At 26.8% G+C, this 21,310-nt stretch overlaps 1 protein-coding gene and 1 pseudogene across 1 annotated transcript; both read right to left on the reverse strand.

Moving 5' to 3' along the window:
* The window catches only part of LOC111295399 (26S proteasome non-ATPase regulatory subunit 7 homolog B-like), a 39,314-nt pseudogene extending 18,709 nt beyond the window's left edge, over positions 1-20,605 (reverse strand).
* Positions 5,947-7,032, reverse strand: LOC111295398 (WUSCHEL-related homeobox 5-like). The gene is made up of 2 exons (XM_022888869.2): positions 6,693-7,032; positions 5,947-6,166 (listed from the first exon to the last, which is right to left on the reverse strand). Exons 1-2 carry the CDS (start codon positions 7,030-7,032, stop codon positions 5,961-5,963), a joined length of 546 nt encoding a protein of 181 aa, XP_022744604.2. The 3' UTR covers positions 5,947-5,960.
* Positions 20,606-21,310: the final 705 nt, after the last annotated feature.

Consider the following 21,310-nt stretch of genomic DNA (forward strand, 5'->3'; position numbering starts at 1 on the left):
AACCTTGACCTATTCGATATTAGCCTTCACAACATCAAGTCTCAACCAGCCCATACTCCTACTAAAGCTACCAAGGATAATGATGATGTTAAGCTTGAAGTTGAGGTCAATAATGCCTTTAAGGTTGAGGCTGAAGTTGAGTTTAAATTTTGGTAAGCTACAAACATCAACCAAGGAGTAAAAAAGAGAGGTTGAAAAAGGGTAAAAAGTTTAGGGCAGTTCTTTTTTTTTCTTTTCAATTTTTTGATAAATTTTTTTAACACTTTTATCAATTTTTTGTAATTTTTGTTTAAAGGTTGTAAAGGATACTTTCACCTCAAATTCTATCATTTGAAACAATATTAAAATGAAATGACATTAAAATGAAATTACATATTTTGTTTAAGTCTTAGCTTTACCTATGTTTTCTTTATTTCATAGCTCAGTTATTTAAGGTTGAAAACTCAAATAACCAACTCTTAGCTCGACACTTCATAAATGAGATAAAATTAATAAAATAGGTTTTAAATTAATTTAAGAATCTAAATTGATAAATGAATCAAGTGTTAGCCTAGTTTAGTATTATGATTGAGTTTCTTTCTTAAGCTATGAGTTTATTTCTCAAGATTAGCTTTGCGGTATTGTCAAATATGTGTAATAACTTCTTAACAAGTGTCAAGTTGGATGGCTTTTTTAAACCAAGTTGAGTACAAAACATCAGATGTCAGCTTTTCCATTTACTCAGTCATTCATGATGCTTTAGACTTCATAAATGATGTTAACCAAACATGGATTCTAGACAAGCTCAAAACTTTATTTAGCTTAGAAATAGAGTAGTATAAACAATTACAAGTTGGTACTTAACCTCATGGCCCTCATTGGTAATAGACCCTAAGGTTATTCATATTCCATGTCCTCATAATGGGATTTTCATTCATATCTTATAGCCTATATAGGTAACATCATGGACAATTTCTTTGACTACATAGGGACCTTTCTAGTTTAAAGTTAATTTTTCACCTCGATCATCGATTCCTAAATCTTTTACCTTTTTTAGCACTGGGTTGTCTTTTTTTATGTTTTTTCATTGCACCCATTTATTGTAGAAATTGAATACTTTTTGCTAATAGGCTGTTGTTCTGGTTAGAGCTATGTCTCTCTAATCTTCTCTCAAATTCAAATTAGTTCTAAAGGCCTCATCATTCCTTTTTTTAGTTTTGAGCTCAACTCGGACACTAAAGAGGTCGATCTCCACAAGCACCATGGCCTCTATTTAAAAAGCCAAGTTGAAAAAGGTTTCTCTTGTAGGAACTTTTGTAATCATCCTTACAGTCCATAATACATAGGGTAGCACATCGACCCATTTGCTCTTAGCTTCATCTAATCTCTTCTTAAAAGCTTGAAGTATAGTCTTGTTAGCCTCATTGGTTTGGCCATTAGATTGAGAATGTGCAACTAAGGTGAATTTTAGATCAATGCTAAAATTAAAGTACCATTTTTTAAATTATAAAATGTCAATCTGTTTTCTCATTGCCTATTACTATTGTTTGAGGTAACCAAATCTAGACACTATGTTCTTTCAAACAAACTTTAAAATCTAAGATTTAGTTATGGTAGCTGGGGCCTTGGCTTCAAGTCATTTAGTAAAATAATCAACTATTACCAACATAAATCTCCTTTATCTTATGGCCAGGGTGAAAGGATAGAGGACATCAATCCTCCACTACATAAAAGGCTAAGGGCTAATAATGGGAACAAGCTCAGTTGACGAAATATGTTGTGCATGTGCAAATTTGGCATTTATCACATTTTTTAACTAGATTGATTATGTTTTTTCTGATGGTCGATCAGTAGTAGCCCTATTTAAGTATCTTGTAAACCAGTGGTCGAGGTCTAAAGTGATTACCATATATTCTTTCATGGATTTTTTAAGCACATAATTCACCTCTTCTTTGTTTACACATCTAAGGTAAGGCAAACTAAAAGACCTTTTGTATAATTTTTCATTTATTACGATGTACCAAAGAACTTTTGTTATTAGGGCTTTAGCTTAGACTTTATTATTAGGTACTTCACCAGTCATTAGGTAAGCTTTGATTAGTGTCATCCATGACTCGTTCTTTTCAATTTGGTAGACTAGTTTCTCATCAATACTTTTTTCTACTAGCTCTTCCATCAGGACATGAGCTGAGTCATTGGTTGTTATCCTTGATGCCAACTTAGATAGTGAATCAGCTAATATATTTTTTAACCTCGATATTTTTCTAAGCCTAGCCTAAAGAATGTGGCCAAATGTGCTAGTTTTTTTATTCAGGTACTTCATTATTCCTTTTTCTCGGGCTCTAAATTCTCTATTTATTTGGTCGATAATTAGTTAAAAGTCACTATATATAATGATATTCTTTACATTCAGCTCGACAACTAATCTCAGACTGACGATTAGTACTTCATATTCAGCTTCATTATTTAAAGCTTTGAATTCAAACTTCATAGCATATTGAAACAATAGATTTTTTAAGCTAATCAGAATTAGGTCAACCCTACTTTCCTGATTAGTAGTCGACCCATCCATAAAAAGCTTTCACATTTCTTTTTCTATTATTTCTTAAGCCCTTCCAGCCTGTTCATCAGTCTGGTTCAAGATGCATTCAATGATAAAATCTACTAATACTTGTGATTTTAGAGTCAACCTAAGAAGTATATGCAAGTTGTATTCACTGAGCTCTACTGGCCACTTAATCAACTTGCCTAATAATTTTAGTTTTTATATAATCTACCTAAGTGACTAGCCGATCAAGATGTTGATTGTGTAAGTTTGACAGTATGGCTTGAGCTTTTTTACTGATGTGACAATAGCAAAAGCCAATTTCTCTATCCTAGAGTAATTTGTTTCAGACCCTATCAAAGCTTTACTCATAAAATATATAGGCCTCTATCTTTTTTCTTCTTGTCTAACCAATATTGAGATGATAGCTTAGTATATTGTAGCTAGGTATAAGTATAGCATAGCATCAGGTCTCAACTTAGAAAGAATAGGTGGAGAGAAAAAAAATTGTTTAAGTTTTTCAAAAACTTTTTAGCACTAAGATGTCCATCTAAAGTTTGAAATGTCTTTAAAAATTTTAAAAAGATCGACTCGTCTTTCCAACTCTTTTCTTTCTTAGCAAAAGACCCTATGGCCATAGTTATCCCTTAATCAATTTTTTTTTTTAATCGAGCTAAAGCTTTTTTTAGTTATTTCATTGATGATGCCCATAATGGGCTTGTTGTTTACAGGTTGACCTTTATCTTTGTCTTGTTCATTCCTCTGGTTTTCACCACCTTAATTCCCATCTTTTTCATCTATTGGTTCTTTCTTGTTCTTTTTCTTTGATTCTTTTTTTTTTTGAACTCTAGTCTCTTATGACATTACCTATCTTGGTCCACAAATCTACTTAACCAATCTTTTCTAATCAAATTCTCTATTTCATTTTTCAAGTCAATACTATACTCTATGTTATGGCCAATATCCCTATGAAAAACATATCTCTTTCTAGGGTCTCTTCAAGTGTTTTAACTTAATGGCTTTGGCTATTTGAGCTTGAGATCCTTTTCAATATGCATCAAAATACTTACTTTGAAGGCATTAAATGTAATTTAGTGTCTTTATCTGCTCAAGCTTTAGGCCTTAATGCACCTTTATTGTCTCACTTCTAAGGGAATATCATAGAATCATTTCATTTTATTCTAGTCGAAGAAGGAAGGATAAGCCTCTTTCATCTTAGCTATTTTTTATTATAGCTTCAACGTTGATATATTTTTTCATAACAAGTAGTACATTGGCTAATGTTTTCGGTGATTTTAAGGAAAGGGTGAGCATTAAATGGTACTTTTTGTTATTGAACCCTCTATTTAGGATAATAATTATAGCAATTTGCTCTAAATCTTTTACTTTGAGGGCTTTCACGTTAAAACGTGTGCCATAATCTTTCAAATGTTCATTTCTACCTTAGTGGATAGACATTAAGCTCAACGTGGTTTTTTGCATTTTTTTATTACTTACGAAACGAGATAAAAATGAGTGGTTGAGCTCTTTAAGCATGGTGATGGACTTTAATTTTAGACTATAATACCAAGATCAAGTTGTTATTTCAAATGTTATGGCTAGACCTTTGTACATTAGAGCTTCATCTACATATTGCATCATCATATTAGTTCGATTAAACTCTAAATGATCAAAAAGTTGATTATACCATCATATGTCTCAAAGGGCAGCATTTTTAATCCTTTTAAGGGCATGGCCCTGTCAATCTCCTCAATAAAGGGCAAAGTTTCAAATAATTTTAGCTCATCCTCAAATTTAATGGCTTTTCCTTTCAACTCCATTTCCATGGCCTACATTCGAGCTTCAAGATCCTTGTTCAGTTGAGGCTTAGGGGCAGTTTGTTTAGACTTTTGGGCAGTGGCTTGTGTGGAGATGTTGGTGTCGTAATGGCTGATTAGAGTAGTATGTTGCTCTTTTTCTTAAAGCCGACAAGGCTTTAATGTCATTGTAGGTCGATAATTCTCTACATCGAGGTTTTTTTAGGTATTTAGGTTAGGTTCTTTAGACTTTTGTGGAGGGGTGAGACTTTGGATCATTTCTCTTAGGGATTACAATTGTTGATTAAGAACAAGGAATTGCTCCATTATGGGGCTTGCTGGCGTAGGTTGATTTGTGGGTTGATTGCTTTAGGTTTTAGTTCTAGCCATTGCAACTGGTTCTTTTTCCTCAACAACTCTATTTCTCGATGCATGGTGTTTTAGCTCGGCTAAAGAAAGAAATGCCCCTACCTAGCATGCCAAATGTTTGTCTAAACTGAATAGAAAGATAAAATCCTAAAATTACAAGAAAGAAAAAGAGAATGATTAAGAACAAAGGTTGGGGATGTTCCTAGCATTTACGCTCCAATGCTCAAGTTAAAGATTGGCTAGATAGAAAAGTAGGAAAGAGAATAGAAAAAGTAGAAAAATGTGAGATGATATAGATGGGATCTAGATAGCCTTATTTATAAGTAAAAGGTAAGGGATTTGGGGCAACTTAAGCTGTTTGAGGTCAATCCTATGATCAAAGGTGACTTGGAAGACCGAGTAACCTTGGTGTTGATTGTCCAATCAGAGGATGACAAGTCATTGATGGGGGGCTCGCTAGGTAAATTGGTGAGGTGGCTGAGTTGACATGGCACTATGACCTCAGGTCGGTCTAACATTTCAAGTCAATCTAAAAGTTCAAAATTCCCTTTAGACTTAAAAATACCCCTAATAGTAACAAATTAAATTTGGATGTCTCTCATTGCATAAAGAAATGCATGTGATTACCAAAAGTATGTTTAATGAGCCAATTAACAATTTTTTTTTAAATGCTTATATCAAAGACTTGGGATACTCAGGTTTGACTCTATCCTTATAAATAAAAATATTTTGGCAGCTACTTTTTTTAATACAAATTTTTCGATATGATACAAATTATTTTTCACAAAGTAAAAAAAGTTTAGTTTAAAAAAAGAACTCCTTAATTCTTTAGGATCTAAAAGTCTAAACAAAACCAAACAACTTGGTTTTATTGACTAAGAGTCATGAGCTTATTGGTACATATATACAAGAAATTCAAAGATCACAAGCAAACCCAAGGCAAAATCTATTTTTATAATATATATTTTTATTTACTTCAAGAAAGATATTTTTCATGAGAGGAAGCAAATCTCAATTTCAAAGCAATTATTTTTTTTTTTTTTTGAAAACCAAATCCAACAGAGTAAACATAGAGAGAAAAAAAACTTTAGTAAAGGAGGAATGTTGTCTAAGCATAGATTTTCAATATTTAAAAAAGTTTTTTTGCTTATTTTTAGAAAAAGAAACTATTACAAACGTAAAAGTATTAAACTACATCAAAATTATACCTTATTTTCATTATGTCTAAAACCTAAATTCAACAACAACAACAACAACAATAATAAGATTTTTCATAGGAAACTTAAACGAAGATCTAATGGTGGATGGTCCATTTCTGGGGCACTGATTCTATAAGGAAATGTTGATATTTCCCTACATTCGCTTGCATGGAATATAAACTTCTCCTGTTGATCAGTTTCATCAAAGGAATTTAAAGGGAAAAGCTGCAAAGTCTCAATAACCCTTTCAGGCTGATATTCTTTAACCTCAAAATACTCTGAAAAAAAATAATCTTCATCAAAACTAAAAAAAATCAGGAACCAAAATGTTAAACATCAAAGGAATTTAAAGGGAAAAGCTGCAAAGTCTCAATAACTCTTTCACGCTAATTTTCCTTGACCTCAAAAAACCTTAAAAAAAAATAATTTTCATCAAAACTAAAAAAAAATCGGGAATCAAAATGTTAAGCATCCAACTTAAAATCAATTGGCAGTAAGTTAAAGGTTTAACTTGAATATAAGACTATGAGATATTTAATATTCATTAGATGTAAGATAACACGCTTTAATAGGCCTCATCACGTGTAGGCGAAAATGAAAAAAACCTTTTACATGATAAATTAAGAAAATGCAACGAAAAAAAATCCTAACTCTGATACCATATTAAACATGAAAACTTAAAACCAATTTGCTGTAAGAGAAAAGATCTAACTTAAATATAAGACTACAAGATATTTAATATTCATTAGATATAGGATAACCCATTTTAATACAAAAAAAAAAAAATAAAAGGTAAAAACCTACCTTTTGAAAAAGTAATCTTGTTGTTGTCTCTAGATATCAAGTCATTTTCATCAATGGAGACTTTTCGACGCTTTTGTCTTTCCCTAGCTTTATGATTCTGAAACCAATAAAAAACATTCTTGCTTTCAATCTTCCCGTAAAAGCTGAGCTGAGTTGAAATCTTCTGGATTTGATCAGTGCTTGGAGTTCGAAGTCCGGACCTGAACAAGTCAGTTAAAACCTTAACCTGTTCGGTCGTAGGATTCCATCTCTCGCACTTAGTTCCAGTTCCAGTACTTCCGTTGTTTCCATTGCCCCGAACACTTCCTTTTATACAAAAACCTGACAACGCTTCCTCCATTTCCAAATCCTTTCAAAACCCAAAATCAAATCTAAAGAAATCGATAATTTTCTTCTTCTTTTCCTCTTTACTTCTGATTTCTGATTTCTGAAATGAAAAGACACGATTTCTTGTGTTATATATAAAGACAAGATGAACCAACGCAAATTAAATTAACTTTTTTGTAGTTAACTTTTGTTTTAATTGAATAGTGATCTAAGCAAATTAGAATCAACCCTTTATTTATTTATTTATTTATTTATGTATTTATATCAGTTCTGCTTTGATTTTAGGGTTCATTATATTGATTTTTATGAAGGGTTTGATCGTCTGGTTTTTTGTGCCAAGAGAGAGACATATGTGTAAAAGCTGCCACCGTTCAACGTTTTGGTCGGCGAGCAAACAAGAAGTAAGTTTCACAAAATTTATTAATATATATATTATGACTCTTTTGTTAGTATTGGAAATTTTGATTTCTTTGGATTTGATATCTGCACGTTTAGAAAGAGGGTTTTGTGTTTTTCAGTAAAGTGTGCACTTTGCACTATATAAATTATGTGGCTTAATTAGGTTCTTTGTTTTTTTTTTTTTTGCATTTGTGCATGCTTTAGTAATATTCTAGTATAGTCCAACACCCGCCACGACATGTGAATAATCCAAGATTTGCATCTGAATTAATTAGTAAATCTATGCTAAAGAATGCAATAATGTTTCAATCTTTATATTGTTAATGTTTTAAGTGGTGACTAGCTAAGCAAGAAATTAATTTGTTTAAAGGAAAGGGCAAACCAATCAAAGTGGTACCACTTGTCAATAAGTTTATAACATTACAACTTAAAAATAAAGGAAAGAATTATAGGTATTATAATTTGAATTTTAAATTTACTAAATGTTATATTTTAAAAATGATTATATAAATTAATTAAATTAAATTTAGGTTTCAAATTTATAACAATCCTTTTGATAAATAATATATTATGCAATATTCAAATGATAGATATTTGAGCAATATTTAGTTCAACATTTATTCAAATGATAGATATTGATGCATGATCTTTATATTTAAAGAACAGGTTCAAATTTTTTATTTTTTCAAACAATAAATTGATATTTAAGTCAAATTGTATTCCTAATTGTGTTTTCCATTTCAATAAGAAAAATTATTCCTTAAAAACAATTTCCACTCATCTTATTGAAACATCAAAATTCAAATCTAAAATGTGATAGTACTTCGTCAACTTGATAGTTTTTCATGACTAAAAAAGAATATTAATGAAACCGAAAGTCAAAGATCACATCTTTCGGATCCTATTTGGAGGGTTGCGATCGAAACTACGGACAGAGATACTGAGTTAGGTTGACCAACGAGTAACACATTTGACAGTCAAAAAGAGTTGGGGGGAGGAAAACCTTCTTTTAAGGGAGTGGGAACACAAACTAGAAGACAATAAAGCCACCAAATTTAGACTCGGGAGAAAGAACTCATGACCAGCCAAAAAAGGTGAAAAAGCAGCTTGTATTTTCTTATGTCATTGTGCTTCCTGTCTTTAGGCAACTACAGCTCCATTTTTAAAGTCTTGTATGGTCGTTTCTTCAAATTTTAGGGAATTTAAAATGGAAGTTGATCAATTTGATCTTAGGTATTCTAGATAGAGGAAATATTGATGATATATAATAATCTTAAGAAAGTGGTTGGGTATCTGATAATTTATGTATTCTTATAATTTAAAATATTGATAATTTATGTATTTATATAATATTTTATATAAAAATTATGTCATAATTTGAATTAACACAAAAAATATAGAATGTAATTTTTAATTTTCATTAAATTTATATATGATTTTTGTTAAAATTTTAATTTATGTTACTTTTTTATTATTTATATCATATCATCGTATTGTATTTTAAATTATCAAATCTTAAAATTTGTCCTTTCGCAAAAATTTTAAAATTCACCTAGTTTTGAAGGATGGGGACTTGAGTGCAGGTCCATGTAGGAGAGTGTATTAATCCCGAAAATTATTCAAAAATAAAAATTTAACTCAGACAAAGGCCAACACCATGATCATTTCATAAAAGTAATTGTTATAAATTAAGATATGATCTAGTGAAACAATAAGATTCTAATTAAAATACTTGTTATATTCATGAATTCTTTCCCTCGGAAATATTCATCGAAGATCAAACTCGATAGAATTCTAGCTAGCTAGGTTCAGATCTCAGCTTGTTTCACTAGTCAAGAAGAACAGGGCAAAAACTGTGTATTGGGTGCTCTTTCTACAATTCCCAAAGATGTTCCATAAACAAATTGAACAAGAATTTGTCTCTTAGCACTTGGCAGTGCATTCTAACTTCTAGGCATGTTAATTAGTAATTTAATAAGCATATATATAATTGAAATTAGAGACCTAATCCTTTTCTTTGAATTCCTATCCCTTCTTTTACACTATCTACCGTTTGAACACTGGCGTCGCTGTCACCAACATAATTTAAACCTTCTTTTTTTAACTTTTTCCAGTTGTTACTGTATTTTTTTATAACATAATCAGGGTACTTCAAATTTTATCTAAACTTTTTTTTTTTCAAAATAATCTAAGGGCATACTCTTTCATATTAACTCGATGCATTTATGATTTTAGTTTCAGAATATTTTTTACAAAAATTGAATTTTGCTTTTTAAGAAAAAAATGTTTTTATAATATGTTAACATAATCGAAACATCTCCTTTTTTTTTTTTTTCAATTTATAATCCTTCTAAAGTATCGAATGATTGATCTCTAGAAAACTTTCAAAATGCATGCATCAAGTATCAAAATACACGAATCAAAATTCACATAGAGGAGTGGATTGGAAAAAGAGCCAAAATGTATGGTATGATTGTCGGGTTTTGATGAATCCGTATGTGGATATCCTGGCTAGGACAAGTAAATCCAATATACAAAAACAAAAGGAAAAAAAAGTTAATCAGCAAGAAACTAACGAGGAAAACCTAGGCTAAGCTAGCGTCTAAACATTAAATATGCTTAGAAACAGGAAGACAAATATAGGGCACGCGTGAAATCTAGGCCGCCCCCAAGTTTCTCGACTACTTTTTCCACTGTTTTTCTTTTGGCAGTTTTTCTCGTCTCCTGACTCCACCCACCTTTGTCGGTACATGAATGCCCACTAATGCAGAGAGGAGTGAGTGGAGAAGCCGTAGTTTTGGAAGGTGATTTAAAAGGCAATTAATTATGAGAAAAGTGAAGGAGAAAAGGGTGGGATAAAAGACGGGTTATCGTAAGTTCAAGTTTTTTACTCTTATAATAAGGTCAGTAAATAATAATAATTAGATTTATATAATTAAATATCAATTATTGATTAAATTTTTAAGTAGAGAAAGGTAAAATCTGCTTAAGTAATAAGTTTGTAAAAAATGTTTATAAAATTTTATACATAATTTAAATAATTTTTACTTTATGTAATAGTTTTTATTTTTCACTTTATTATATGTTTATGAAATTACTTCAAAATAAAAAAATAATTAAAAATATTATTTTTTAAAATTTTTTTATGTAATTGGCATCTTTGAAAATGGCTCAAAAATATTATAAAAAATAATTCTAAAGAAATTATAAAATATTAACAAAAAAATTCTTTCAAAGAAAAAAAACCAACTTTAAAGAATTTATATTTTAAAATACAAATAAAAAAATTATTAACATAATCAAATGAGAGAAATAATAAAATTTATACCAATTTATGTAAAATGGAATAAAAGTGTCTTAACACTCTAAAAAACGAGTTATGAAAATTTTAAATATAATTAAATGTAAGAAGAAGTGTTGGAAGAATTATTTTAATGTAAATAATTAAGTGAATAGCGTAAATTTTAAATTAATTATTTGCTTATAAATATAGAAGAAAATAGTTAAAAAGACATTTAAGGATAAAAATTAATGTAAAAGAAATGATATTTTTTAAAAAAATTAATCAAAAATTTATTAATGAAGCCTGTGAGAAAAATCATAAAATTTATATTATTTAACATAAAATTGTTAAAAGTATTGTAACACATAAGAAAGAACTATGATAATTTTAAACTTAATAAAATATAACAACAACCGTAAAAAAAATTATTGAAATGTAAATAATAAGATGCAATGTAAAATTTTAATTAATTATTAATTCTATAAATATATAAGAAAAATATCTAATAATTAAATAAATAAATAACATGAATAGATGAAAGGAAACATAGCATTCATATCATTTGGTGTAAAATGGGTAAAATGAGTCATAATACACTAAGAAAGAATTATGACTATTTTAAACATATTGAAAAGTATGAACAAACATAAAAATATATGTTATTATAACGTAAATAATTATGATGGTAATATAAAATTTTAATTAATTATTGTTTTGTATATATAAAGAAAACAACTATAAATTAAAAAATAAATTGGTAAGGTAAACAAGTGTGAAGAAACGTAAAATTAGTAAAAAGTGTCATAATACACTAAGAAAGAATTATGACAATTCTAAATATAATAGAATATAAGAACAACCATAAAAAATTATTGTAACATAAATACTTATGTTAGCAACGTAAAATTTTAACTAATTATTTTTTAAAATATATAAAAAAATAGCTAAAAATTGAAAAACAAATATGAAACATAAAATGAGTATAATTTAGTGTAAAACAAAAAAAAAAGTATCGTAACATACTAAGAAAGAGCTATTACAATTCTAAACATAATTAAACATAAGAATAATCATAAAAATAAATTATTGTAACGTAAATAATTAAGTTGTCAATGCAAAATTTTAATTAATTATTTTCTTAAAACATATAAGAAAAATAACTAAAAATTAAAAAAAAAAACATATTAGTTATGTAAACAAGTGAGAAAAAAAATATAAAATTAATATCGTTTAACATAAAATAAGTATGAATTATCGTGATACACTAAAAAGCGTTATGACAATTCTAAACGTAATGAAAAGTAAGAGCAGTCATAATAAAATATTACTATAACGTAAGGAATTATATTGATAAAGTAAAATTTTAATTAATTATTGTTTTGTCAATATTTAAGGAAAATATATAGAAATTAAAAAATAAATTGATAAAGCAAACAAGTGAGAATAAACGTAAAATTAATAATATTTAACGTAAAATAAGTATGAAGTGTCATAATACATTAAAAAACTATTATAACAATTCTAAACGTAATAGAAAATAAAAATAACCTTAAGAATATATTATTGTAAAGTAAATAATTATGTTAACAACATAAAATTTTAATTAATTATTGTTCCTTTAAATATATAAAAAAATAGCTAAAAATTAAAAAATAAATTGATAATGTAAACAAGTGAGAAACGTAAAATTAGTATCATTTGGGGTAAAATAGATAAGAAGTGTCATAAAACACTAAGAAAGAACTATGACAATTCTAAACATAATTGAAAAGTAAGAACAATCATAAAAATATATTATTATAATATAAATAATTATGATAGCAATGTAAAATTTTACTTAATTATTGTTTATATATATAAAGAAAATAGCTAAAAAAATGGTAATGTAAACAAGTGAGAAGAAACATAAAATTAGTACTATTTGATATAAAATGTGTAAGGAGTATCGTAACATATAAAAAAAGTTATAATAATTTTAAACGTAATGGAAGATAAAAATAACCGTAAAAATATATTATTGTAATATAAATAATTATATTGGCAACATAAAATTTTAACTAATTATTATTTTTTAAATATTAAAGGAAATAGTTAAAATTTGAAAAACAAATAGATAACATAAAAAAGTGAGAAAAACGTAAAATTAATATAATTTGACATAAAATAAGTAAAAGGTATTGTAACACACTAAAAAAAAGTAATGACAATTATAAACATAACTAAAAATAAGAATAATCATAAAAAAAGAAATTACTGTAGCTAACAAGAAATTATTTTTTTGTAAATGTATAAGAAAAACAGCTAAAAATAAAAAAAAAATGGTAATGTAAACAAATGAGAAAAATGTAAAATTAATATCATTTAGCATAAAATGGGTATAAATTGTCATAAAATGCTAAAAAAAGTTATAGCAATTCTAAACATAATGAAAATTAAGAACAATCATAATAATATATTATTGTAATTTAAATAATTATATTGATAACGTAAAATTATAATTAACTGCTGTTTTATAAATATCTAAGAAAAATAGTTAAAAATTGACAAATAAATTGATAATGTAAACAAGTGAGAACAAGCATAAATTTAGTACCATTTAGTGTAAACTGGGTAAAAAGTATTGTAACATGTTAAGAAAGAGTTATGACAATTGTAAATATAATGAAAAGTAAAAAATTGTAAAAAGATATTATTGTAAAGGTAATAATTATGTTGATAATGTAAAATTTTAATTATTTATTATTCTTGTAAATATATAATAAAAATAGCTAAAATTAAAAACTAAATTGATAATGCAAACAAGTGAGAAGAAATGTAAAATTAATACCATTTAGAATAAAATAAATTAGAAGCATCATAATACACCAAGAAAAAGTTACAACAATTCTAAACATAATGAAAAGTAAAAATAACAATAAAAGTTTATTATTGTAACATAAATAATTATGATAATAATGTAAAATTTTAAATAATTGTTGTTATTGTATATATACAAGGAAAATAGCTAGAAATTAAAAAAAATTAGTAATGTAAACAAGTGAGAAGAAACGTAAAATTAGTATTATTTAACATAAAATGGGTAAGAAGTGTCATAATACATTAAGAAAAAACTATGATAGTTATAAACGTAACAAAATATAAGAACAATTGTAAAAGATATTATTGTAACATAAATATTTAAATAGACAACGTAAAATTTTAATTAACTATTATTTTTATATATATGTGGCTAATAATTAAAAAGCAAATCGGTAACTAAACAAATAAGTGAAAAACATAAAATTTGTGTCATTTGGCGTAAAATGAGTGAGAAAGAGTTACGATAATTCTAAAAGTAATGGAAGGTAAGAATAATTGTAAAACAATATTATTATAACATAAATAATTAAGTATATAACTTAAACTTTTAATTGATTATTATTTTTATAAATATATAAGAAAAATAACTAAAAATTAAAAAACAAATAGGTAATGTAAACAAGTGAGAAAAATGTAAATTTTGTATCATTTATCGTAAAATGAGTAAGAAGTGTTGTAACACACTATGAAAAAGCTATAACAATTATAAACGTAATGAAAAATAAAAACAATTGTAAGAAGATATTATTGTAATGTAAACAATTAAATAGGTAACATAAAATTTTAATTAATTCTTGTTTTGTAAATATATAAACAAAAAAGCTAAAAATTAAAAAATAAATAGGTAACATAAACAAGTGAGAAAAATCATAAAATTCATATCATTTGGTATAAAATGAGTAAAAAGTATCGTAATACATACTAAGAAAAAGTTATAACAATTCTAAACGTAAAGTAATGCAAGTACTATTGTAAGAAAATATTATTATAACATAAATAATTATGCAATGTTAAATTTTAATTTATTATTATTTTGTAAATATATAAGAAAAACAGATAAAATTTTAAAAACAAAAAAATAACGTGAACAAAAAAAGAAAAAATATAAAATTTGTATCATTTGATACAAAATGAGTAAAAAGTGCCATAACATATTAAAAAAGAGTTATAATAATTCTAAACTTATTGGAATATATGAACAACCATGTGGAAATATTATTATAACGTAAATCATTAAATTGTCAATATAAAATTTTAATTGATTATTGTTCATGTAAATATATAAAAAAAAATCAAATAAATAATAAAAAATTTTAAAACTTAAACTCGCAAGAAAAAATGTAAAATTTGTATCATTGGTGTAAAATGTGTAAAAAGTGTCTTAATTAACATAATTAAAAAAAATTATGATAATTTTAAACATAATAAAAGGAAAGAACAACTATAAAAAAATATTATTAGAATGTATATAATTAAGTTAATAACGTAAAATTTCAATTAATTATTATTTTTTGTAAATATATAAGAAAAGTAAGTAATAAATAGTAAAAATTTTATTAACATAAACAAGTAAAATGAACAGTAAAATTTCATTCATATTTGAAAGCTACCAGTATATTATTTTTAGTTTTAAAATTTTATTAATGTAAATATTTGTGTAGTAATTTTATTTTCTACTACGTAGTAAAATATGCATGTAGTTGTAAAAAATGTCAAATCTTAACTGAGGGGCGTTTCAAATATGCTAAATTTTTTTTAATAGAAAGACACCGAAATTTACAATCAAAGTATCTATGAAAAAAATCATAGAGCTAAAATGGTACGATGATGGCTTTCAATTTTATGATTTGTGTTGATAAATTTATAATATTAAAAAGAAAAATCATACAAATAAAATTGTAAAATATATAATACAAATAACTGAAAAATAATTTTAAGATTAAAAAAGATAACATAAAATAATTTATATTTTATAACTAAACAAATAAAAAATTATTAAGATGAATACCAAATTTTGCATTAATTATTTTTGTAATATTGTTATTTGTTAATAATGAAGAAATAACAAAATATTATTTATTAAAATAATATATAGAACATAATTATAGTTGAATTTTTATTTTAATGTTATTGTTTGTAAGAGTAAATGAGAACAAGTATAAAATATGTAATTTGTCATTTTTTTTTAATTTGTCAGATAAATAAAATAAATAAAATTATTTTTATATATTTTTAATTGGCCTGTTAACCTATTATACCATTTTTTATTTTTGTTAATTTTTATTATATTTTCAATTTCTCATGAGATATAATAATATCTCATGATCTTAGAATAAAATTGATAAATTGAACCTTACTAAGACAAGTAATAAGGGGGGCTAAAAACACGTCCTTGAGATGCAATCACATAGGAAGCATTGTAAAAGCTGGACATTAAATTGTTTGGGGTACATGGATTTATGATGACCAATCATAAGACATCACATGTTTTTTAGCTAGCTCGAGGCATTGTTTCATTGGTTTTGAGAGTTGAAACTACGACATATAATTCAGCTAGGTAGCCATTTGTAACTATTATATGACTTGCAATTATTCTCATATATAAAGTCTATCCATTTACGAAGAGATAAAATAATTTATAAATAAAATATTATAATCACATTATTAAATTATTATTGCATTAACCGAAAAAATATGTTAAGTTTACATTAGAGTCGTTGAAAATTAATAAAATCATTACATCTCATGCATTTCAATTCCCCGTTGCCGTCTGATAATTTTGAAGCATTTCAAAAACCTCTCGTAAATAGATTTATTCAAATACACGACAATGTTTAATTGTTTAGGCCCTCATTAAGTTTCTATAGACGAGAAAAAGTTGTTTCATGTTGCAGGGTTTTTCAAACTAAGCACAACCCAATGTGAGAACCTGAAATACCAAGAATAAACTGGCATTGCAGTTGGCTACCTTTAATTTGCCCTCAACAAGTTAAAGCCCGATTCTCATTCCCCTACGACTATTCCATTCATAGATAAAATCTTTAGAGCAAAATTAAACAGAATTACGAGATAAACAAGATTTCTAAAGAAAAAAGAACGCATTAAAAAGCAAAATTATATAGAAACTACACTGCAATTTTACCTAACTTAAAACCACGAATAAGAATTACACAACCTTCTCAGAGAAAAACGGCCACAAGCAACAAAGTATGATTTGCCTAGCAACAGAAACTTATCACTTGGACTGAAGTTACAGGATCTGAGCAGCTGTGTTCAACTTATCTGCTAAGCCGAGTTGCGTCATAGTGGCGCTTGACAAGTATAGTAATAGCAACAAATCCCGCGCGAAGCGAGAGCCACAAGAATTACAGCCAGACGTTTTAAGTATGTTCCAGGAAGAATAGGATCTTAGGATTTTAAAAACTATAATTATCTATTACTAATGATTAAATCACTATGTTTGCTAAGTAATCGGTGATTTTATGCAACGGTGATCCACTGAAAGTGATCTAATTTTTATACAAAACGATAAAAACTTCTATCACCAAAATAAAATAATATATAAAATTAACAATAATTAATATTATCTATTTAATATGTCAATTAAAAATTTGCTAACTTTTAAAATTGTAATTATTTTATATTATATATTTTTATATTATCAAATTAATATTCAATATAACAAGTTAAAAAATAAATTGTTTTTTTTTTTACTTTTTTAATATTTTGTATATAATTTTTTTATTATGAACTTAATATATTAATTTTATTTTTTAATTCAAATATTTTTATATAATTTATATTATAAAATTAATTCACCTATTAATTAAGACATTTATTAATTTTATATGTTATTATAAATAAAATATTACTAATATTTTATAAATTATTATCTTTAAACAATATTTAAATTATTAATTTGTGTAACTATTTCAATATGCATGATTATTTTTGTACTTTTAAATAAAATATTAAAATTTTAAGAATATCAAATATAATGATCTTTAGTTCCAAAAATTAATAATTATTAATTAAACAAAGTGATTTCAAATCAAGAGTGATAAAATCACCTTGATAATAAAATCATCTCAATGATTACATTACCATAATAATCTTGCAAAAGATACCAAACACTCCCTAAATAAAATACATCAATTAATATCAGCTAAAATAATAAAAAATGTCTCAAAACTTTACCCCTTTACTTCGATAAACCTATATACTTTTCTTACATCAAATAAGCTCTTGACCTTTACTTTACACTCAAATAAGCCTTTAAACTTTAATTTATATTCAAATAAGTTCTTAACATTTAATTTGTACCAAAATAAGCTTTTAATATAAATCAATTTTTTGTTTGATATAAAATCTTATTTGAATACAAATCAAAAAATAAAAGTTTATTTTAATATATTAAAAGTATAGAGACTTATCTAAATAAAACAATACAATAAAGTTCGTGATCTTTTTTAGTATTTTAGCGTTAATATCCTAGAGTTGCGAGATTTCACCACCAAAGCACCAAATCTTTGTTTTAATGCTAACTTTTAAACAATTATTATGATACTCGAAAATAAGTTAAACTTAATCGTAGGAACCTGCGGACTATCATTCATTAGCTTATCAACAGGAGGAGATAGTTTAGGTAAGGATGCTACTGTATCCGCTATAAATCTACCTGTGCTATTATCTGCTGCAACACGCCCTTCCTGAGAATGAAAAACAAAAATTATATAAGGCAGCAGTTGAATATAGATAAAGAAGATAGAGCAAAATTACACACCACAAAATCATCAACATGTTTGTAGACATCATCTATCAAAGCCAATAGTCTTTCCATAGTGACTTCCATTCCCTCCAAATCATTTGGCAGTTTGTCAACCCCTGTCGTCTTGAGGATGTCAACTAATTTTACAACAAATATCTTTAATTAGATTGTATCAAAATTTCTTATATGTGGTAACAGGTGAAAGAAAGATGACAAAAACATGCAGGGCATAACTACATAAGAACTAATATATAAACATTCCTCTTCACTCGAATCACACTATAATACATGTTAAGAGGGGAATGTGTGCTTCAGCTACCACACTGCTTTATCATTCTAAACACCCCAAATACAAAGATCATACAAGACACAAGGCTTTGAACCTCAAATTGTCAGGCAGAATTACTTGCCAACACGAATTGCCGGGGTCCTTGCTTTAATTATTGGGGGTAAGAATTGACTAATTAAAAATGTTTCTCAGAAATGATTTAATAGTTCAAACCCTAATGCTACATACTCTATACAAGAAACACTCCCTACTGAGAAGACAGTAAACAAAGCCCAAGAAGCACAGATCAGATCAGAAGCAATGTGAATATAACCATAATCCACAGTTACCCAACCTTGAAGCCGCAGCCCTCCTTCCACCAACCAACCACCTAAAGATGTTTATATAAATATAAATCATCCAGGGGCCAACTGATCAAATTTCAGGCATTCCCCAGCTTATTGCAGCTACCAAACCCTCTCCATTCCTAAATCCCATATCCACTGTCAAATGAACAGGGTTAGGTACTTCCCTAGAATAAAAATCATGGATCAATGCTCTGCCGACTGTGACTCCAAGCCCATTAGAATACCTGCAAAGTTACACAGAATTATAGGCAGGTTGGTACTTAGAGAAATATACAAAATTGTATTTGGAGGTCATTCAGTTCGACTGTAACAATGGAAAAGAGAACATATGAGACACTTTTAATTCAAATAGTCTTATATTTGCATAACAGCCTAAAAGAACCGAAGAGCTTCAACAACTATTTCCTTTTTTCTTTTCCAAGAAAAACAATAAAACTTGGTAGGGAGATGAGAATTACCATCCAACGATGACTTCTTTTGGATTAACTTTTTGGTGGGAGACTAACATATTATGATGGTATTCAATATCCAAAGCAACTTGAAACCATATTGAAAAATTAAAAAAGCAATTAAAAAAAACCTCAACTTCTCTGACCCTACGAAAACATGTCATTATTAGTATTACTTAGCAAACTTCAGAGTAAACAAAACTATACCACGTCAATTAAAAAGTCAACCTTTTTTAAGTCAGTAATCAATAACATGAATATGAAATCAAACATGAAAAGCAGTGAACGCAAAAGATTTCATCTTCATGAGTCAGATAATGTTTAGACTTAATTACTTATTCACTTAACATAAAATTGTGTTCTTATTTGGACTTTGGCATAAGAATCACCAATTCCGAACCACAAGAATTCATAACTTTCAAGAACGCAAACCCCTCCGGCAGTTCAAGACTAAATAACATGAGCATGGACTCTTCAAACATGATTCTATTCTTTTTTGAAGAAGTCTTCATACTTATGAAAGTATTTCAATCCAAAATAATTCATATTACTGTGCATAGCCTACCCTAAATAATTTATATTTCTAACACTATTAAGCAATAAGAAACAAATTCAATTTATAAGGAACAATTAAAAATAAAGAAAATCAACTCATTTAATTCACTTAAAAAAGCCACAATATTGGCATCATTTATCTCTTTTTTTTTTTTTTTTCTTTATTTAGCTTATTGCTCTTAAAAAATATTACCTAAAAATTAGAGAAAGCATCCAAACTTAATTATAAGCTAAAAGATCTCAATCCAAAAAACAAATTTAAAAATAAAAAAAAAACCAAAATTTGAAAATAAAAATTAGGAGATGTATTCGGAGGATTCTATGTGAGGAACGGCATAGGAGTTACGGATATCGACGGTGCCGTCAGGGAGGACAGAGCCGAGCAGCGTGCCGATGACGCGCTCGGCTTGGTCGTGACGCCTTACGTAGCAATCGCAAATGTTAAAGATTACGAGAGAGTTAACCTTCGCCAACAGGCTCGCCGTTGACGGCGTATTGAACTGCAAAACAGTGTCATCGCTGGCCGCCATCTTATCTCCCTCATCTTCTCTTTTTGGTCCGAGAGAAGCTACTGGAAGAGAGGAAAGAGGTATAAGATGCACTTAGCACAAAATATTATAATAGGAAGAAATTTTGATTAAATAATATTATTTTATTTTATATTTGATAAATATATAAATTAAGATAGGATAATTTATTTATTAGTTAAAATTATTTATTTTTTAAGTTTATATAATTTAAATTATTAATGTAATTTTTAAAGATATAGTAAGATATATAAATTTAATTTTATAAATTAATATAAAAAAAATGAATAATTTTTTTATAATTATTTTTAGATATGAATTAAATATAATATAAAATAATTATTATTTTATTTTATTTATTATTTTATACGTCATGACCTTAGGGTTTTGGATATTAATAGTGTCAAATAGTTCATTAATATAATCCATTTAAATATTAATTTATGTCAACAAATTGTGTCGGTCTAATACTATTTTTAATGTACCGTGTTAGCACAACCATGAAGGTTAAAGGTATTACCTAGCACAACACGCGTAATCTTTATGGGATGTGTCATGCTAGATACAATATTATTTTTCCTGTCGTGTTAGGTTAAGCATAGTCCATTAATATATTTTTAAATTTTAAATTAATTTTAAAATTTTTTTTATCTATTATTAAAAATAATATGTAGAAGATAATAAACACAAAATGAAATAAAAAAACACATAATTTATATAGTTCAATAAAATATTTACATCAATGGAGATGAATAATAAAATCTATTAAATAAATATATTGAAATTATAATCTTAATATATTTTTTTTAAAATGC

The sequence above is a fragment of the Durio zibethinus genome, chromosome 14, assembly GCF_047325235.1.
Source record: "Durio zibethinus cultivar Kanyao isolate XHJ-2024 chromosome 14, ASM4732523v1, whole genome shotgun sequence".
In the NCBI taxonomy this organism is placed as follows: domain Eukaryota; kingdom Viridiplantae; phylum Streptophyta; class Magnoliopsida; order Malvales; family Malvaceae; genus Durio; species Durio zibethinus.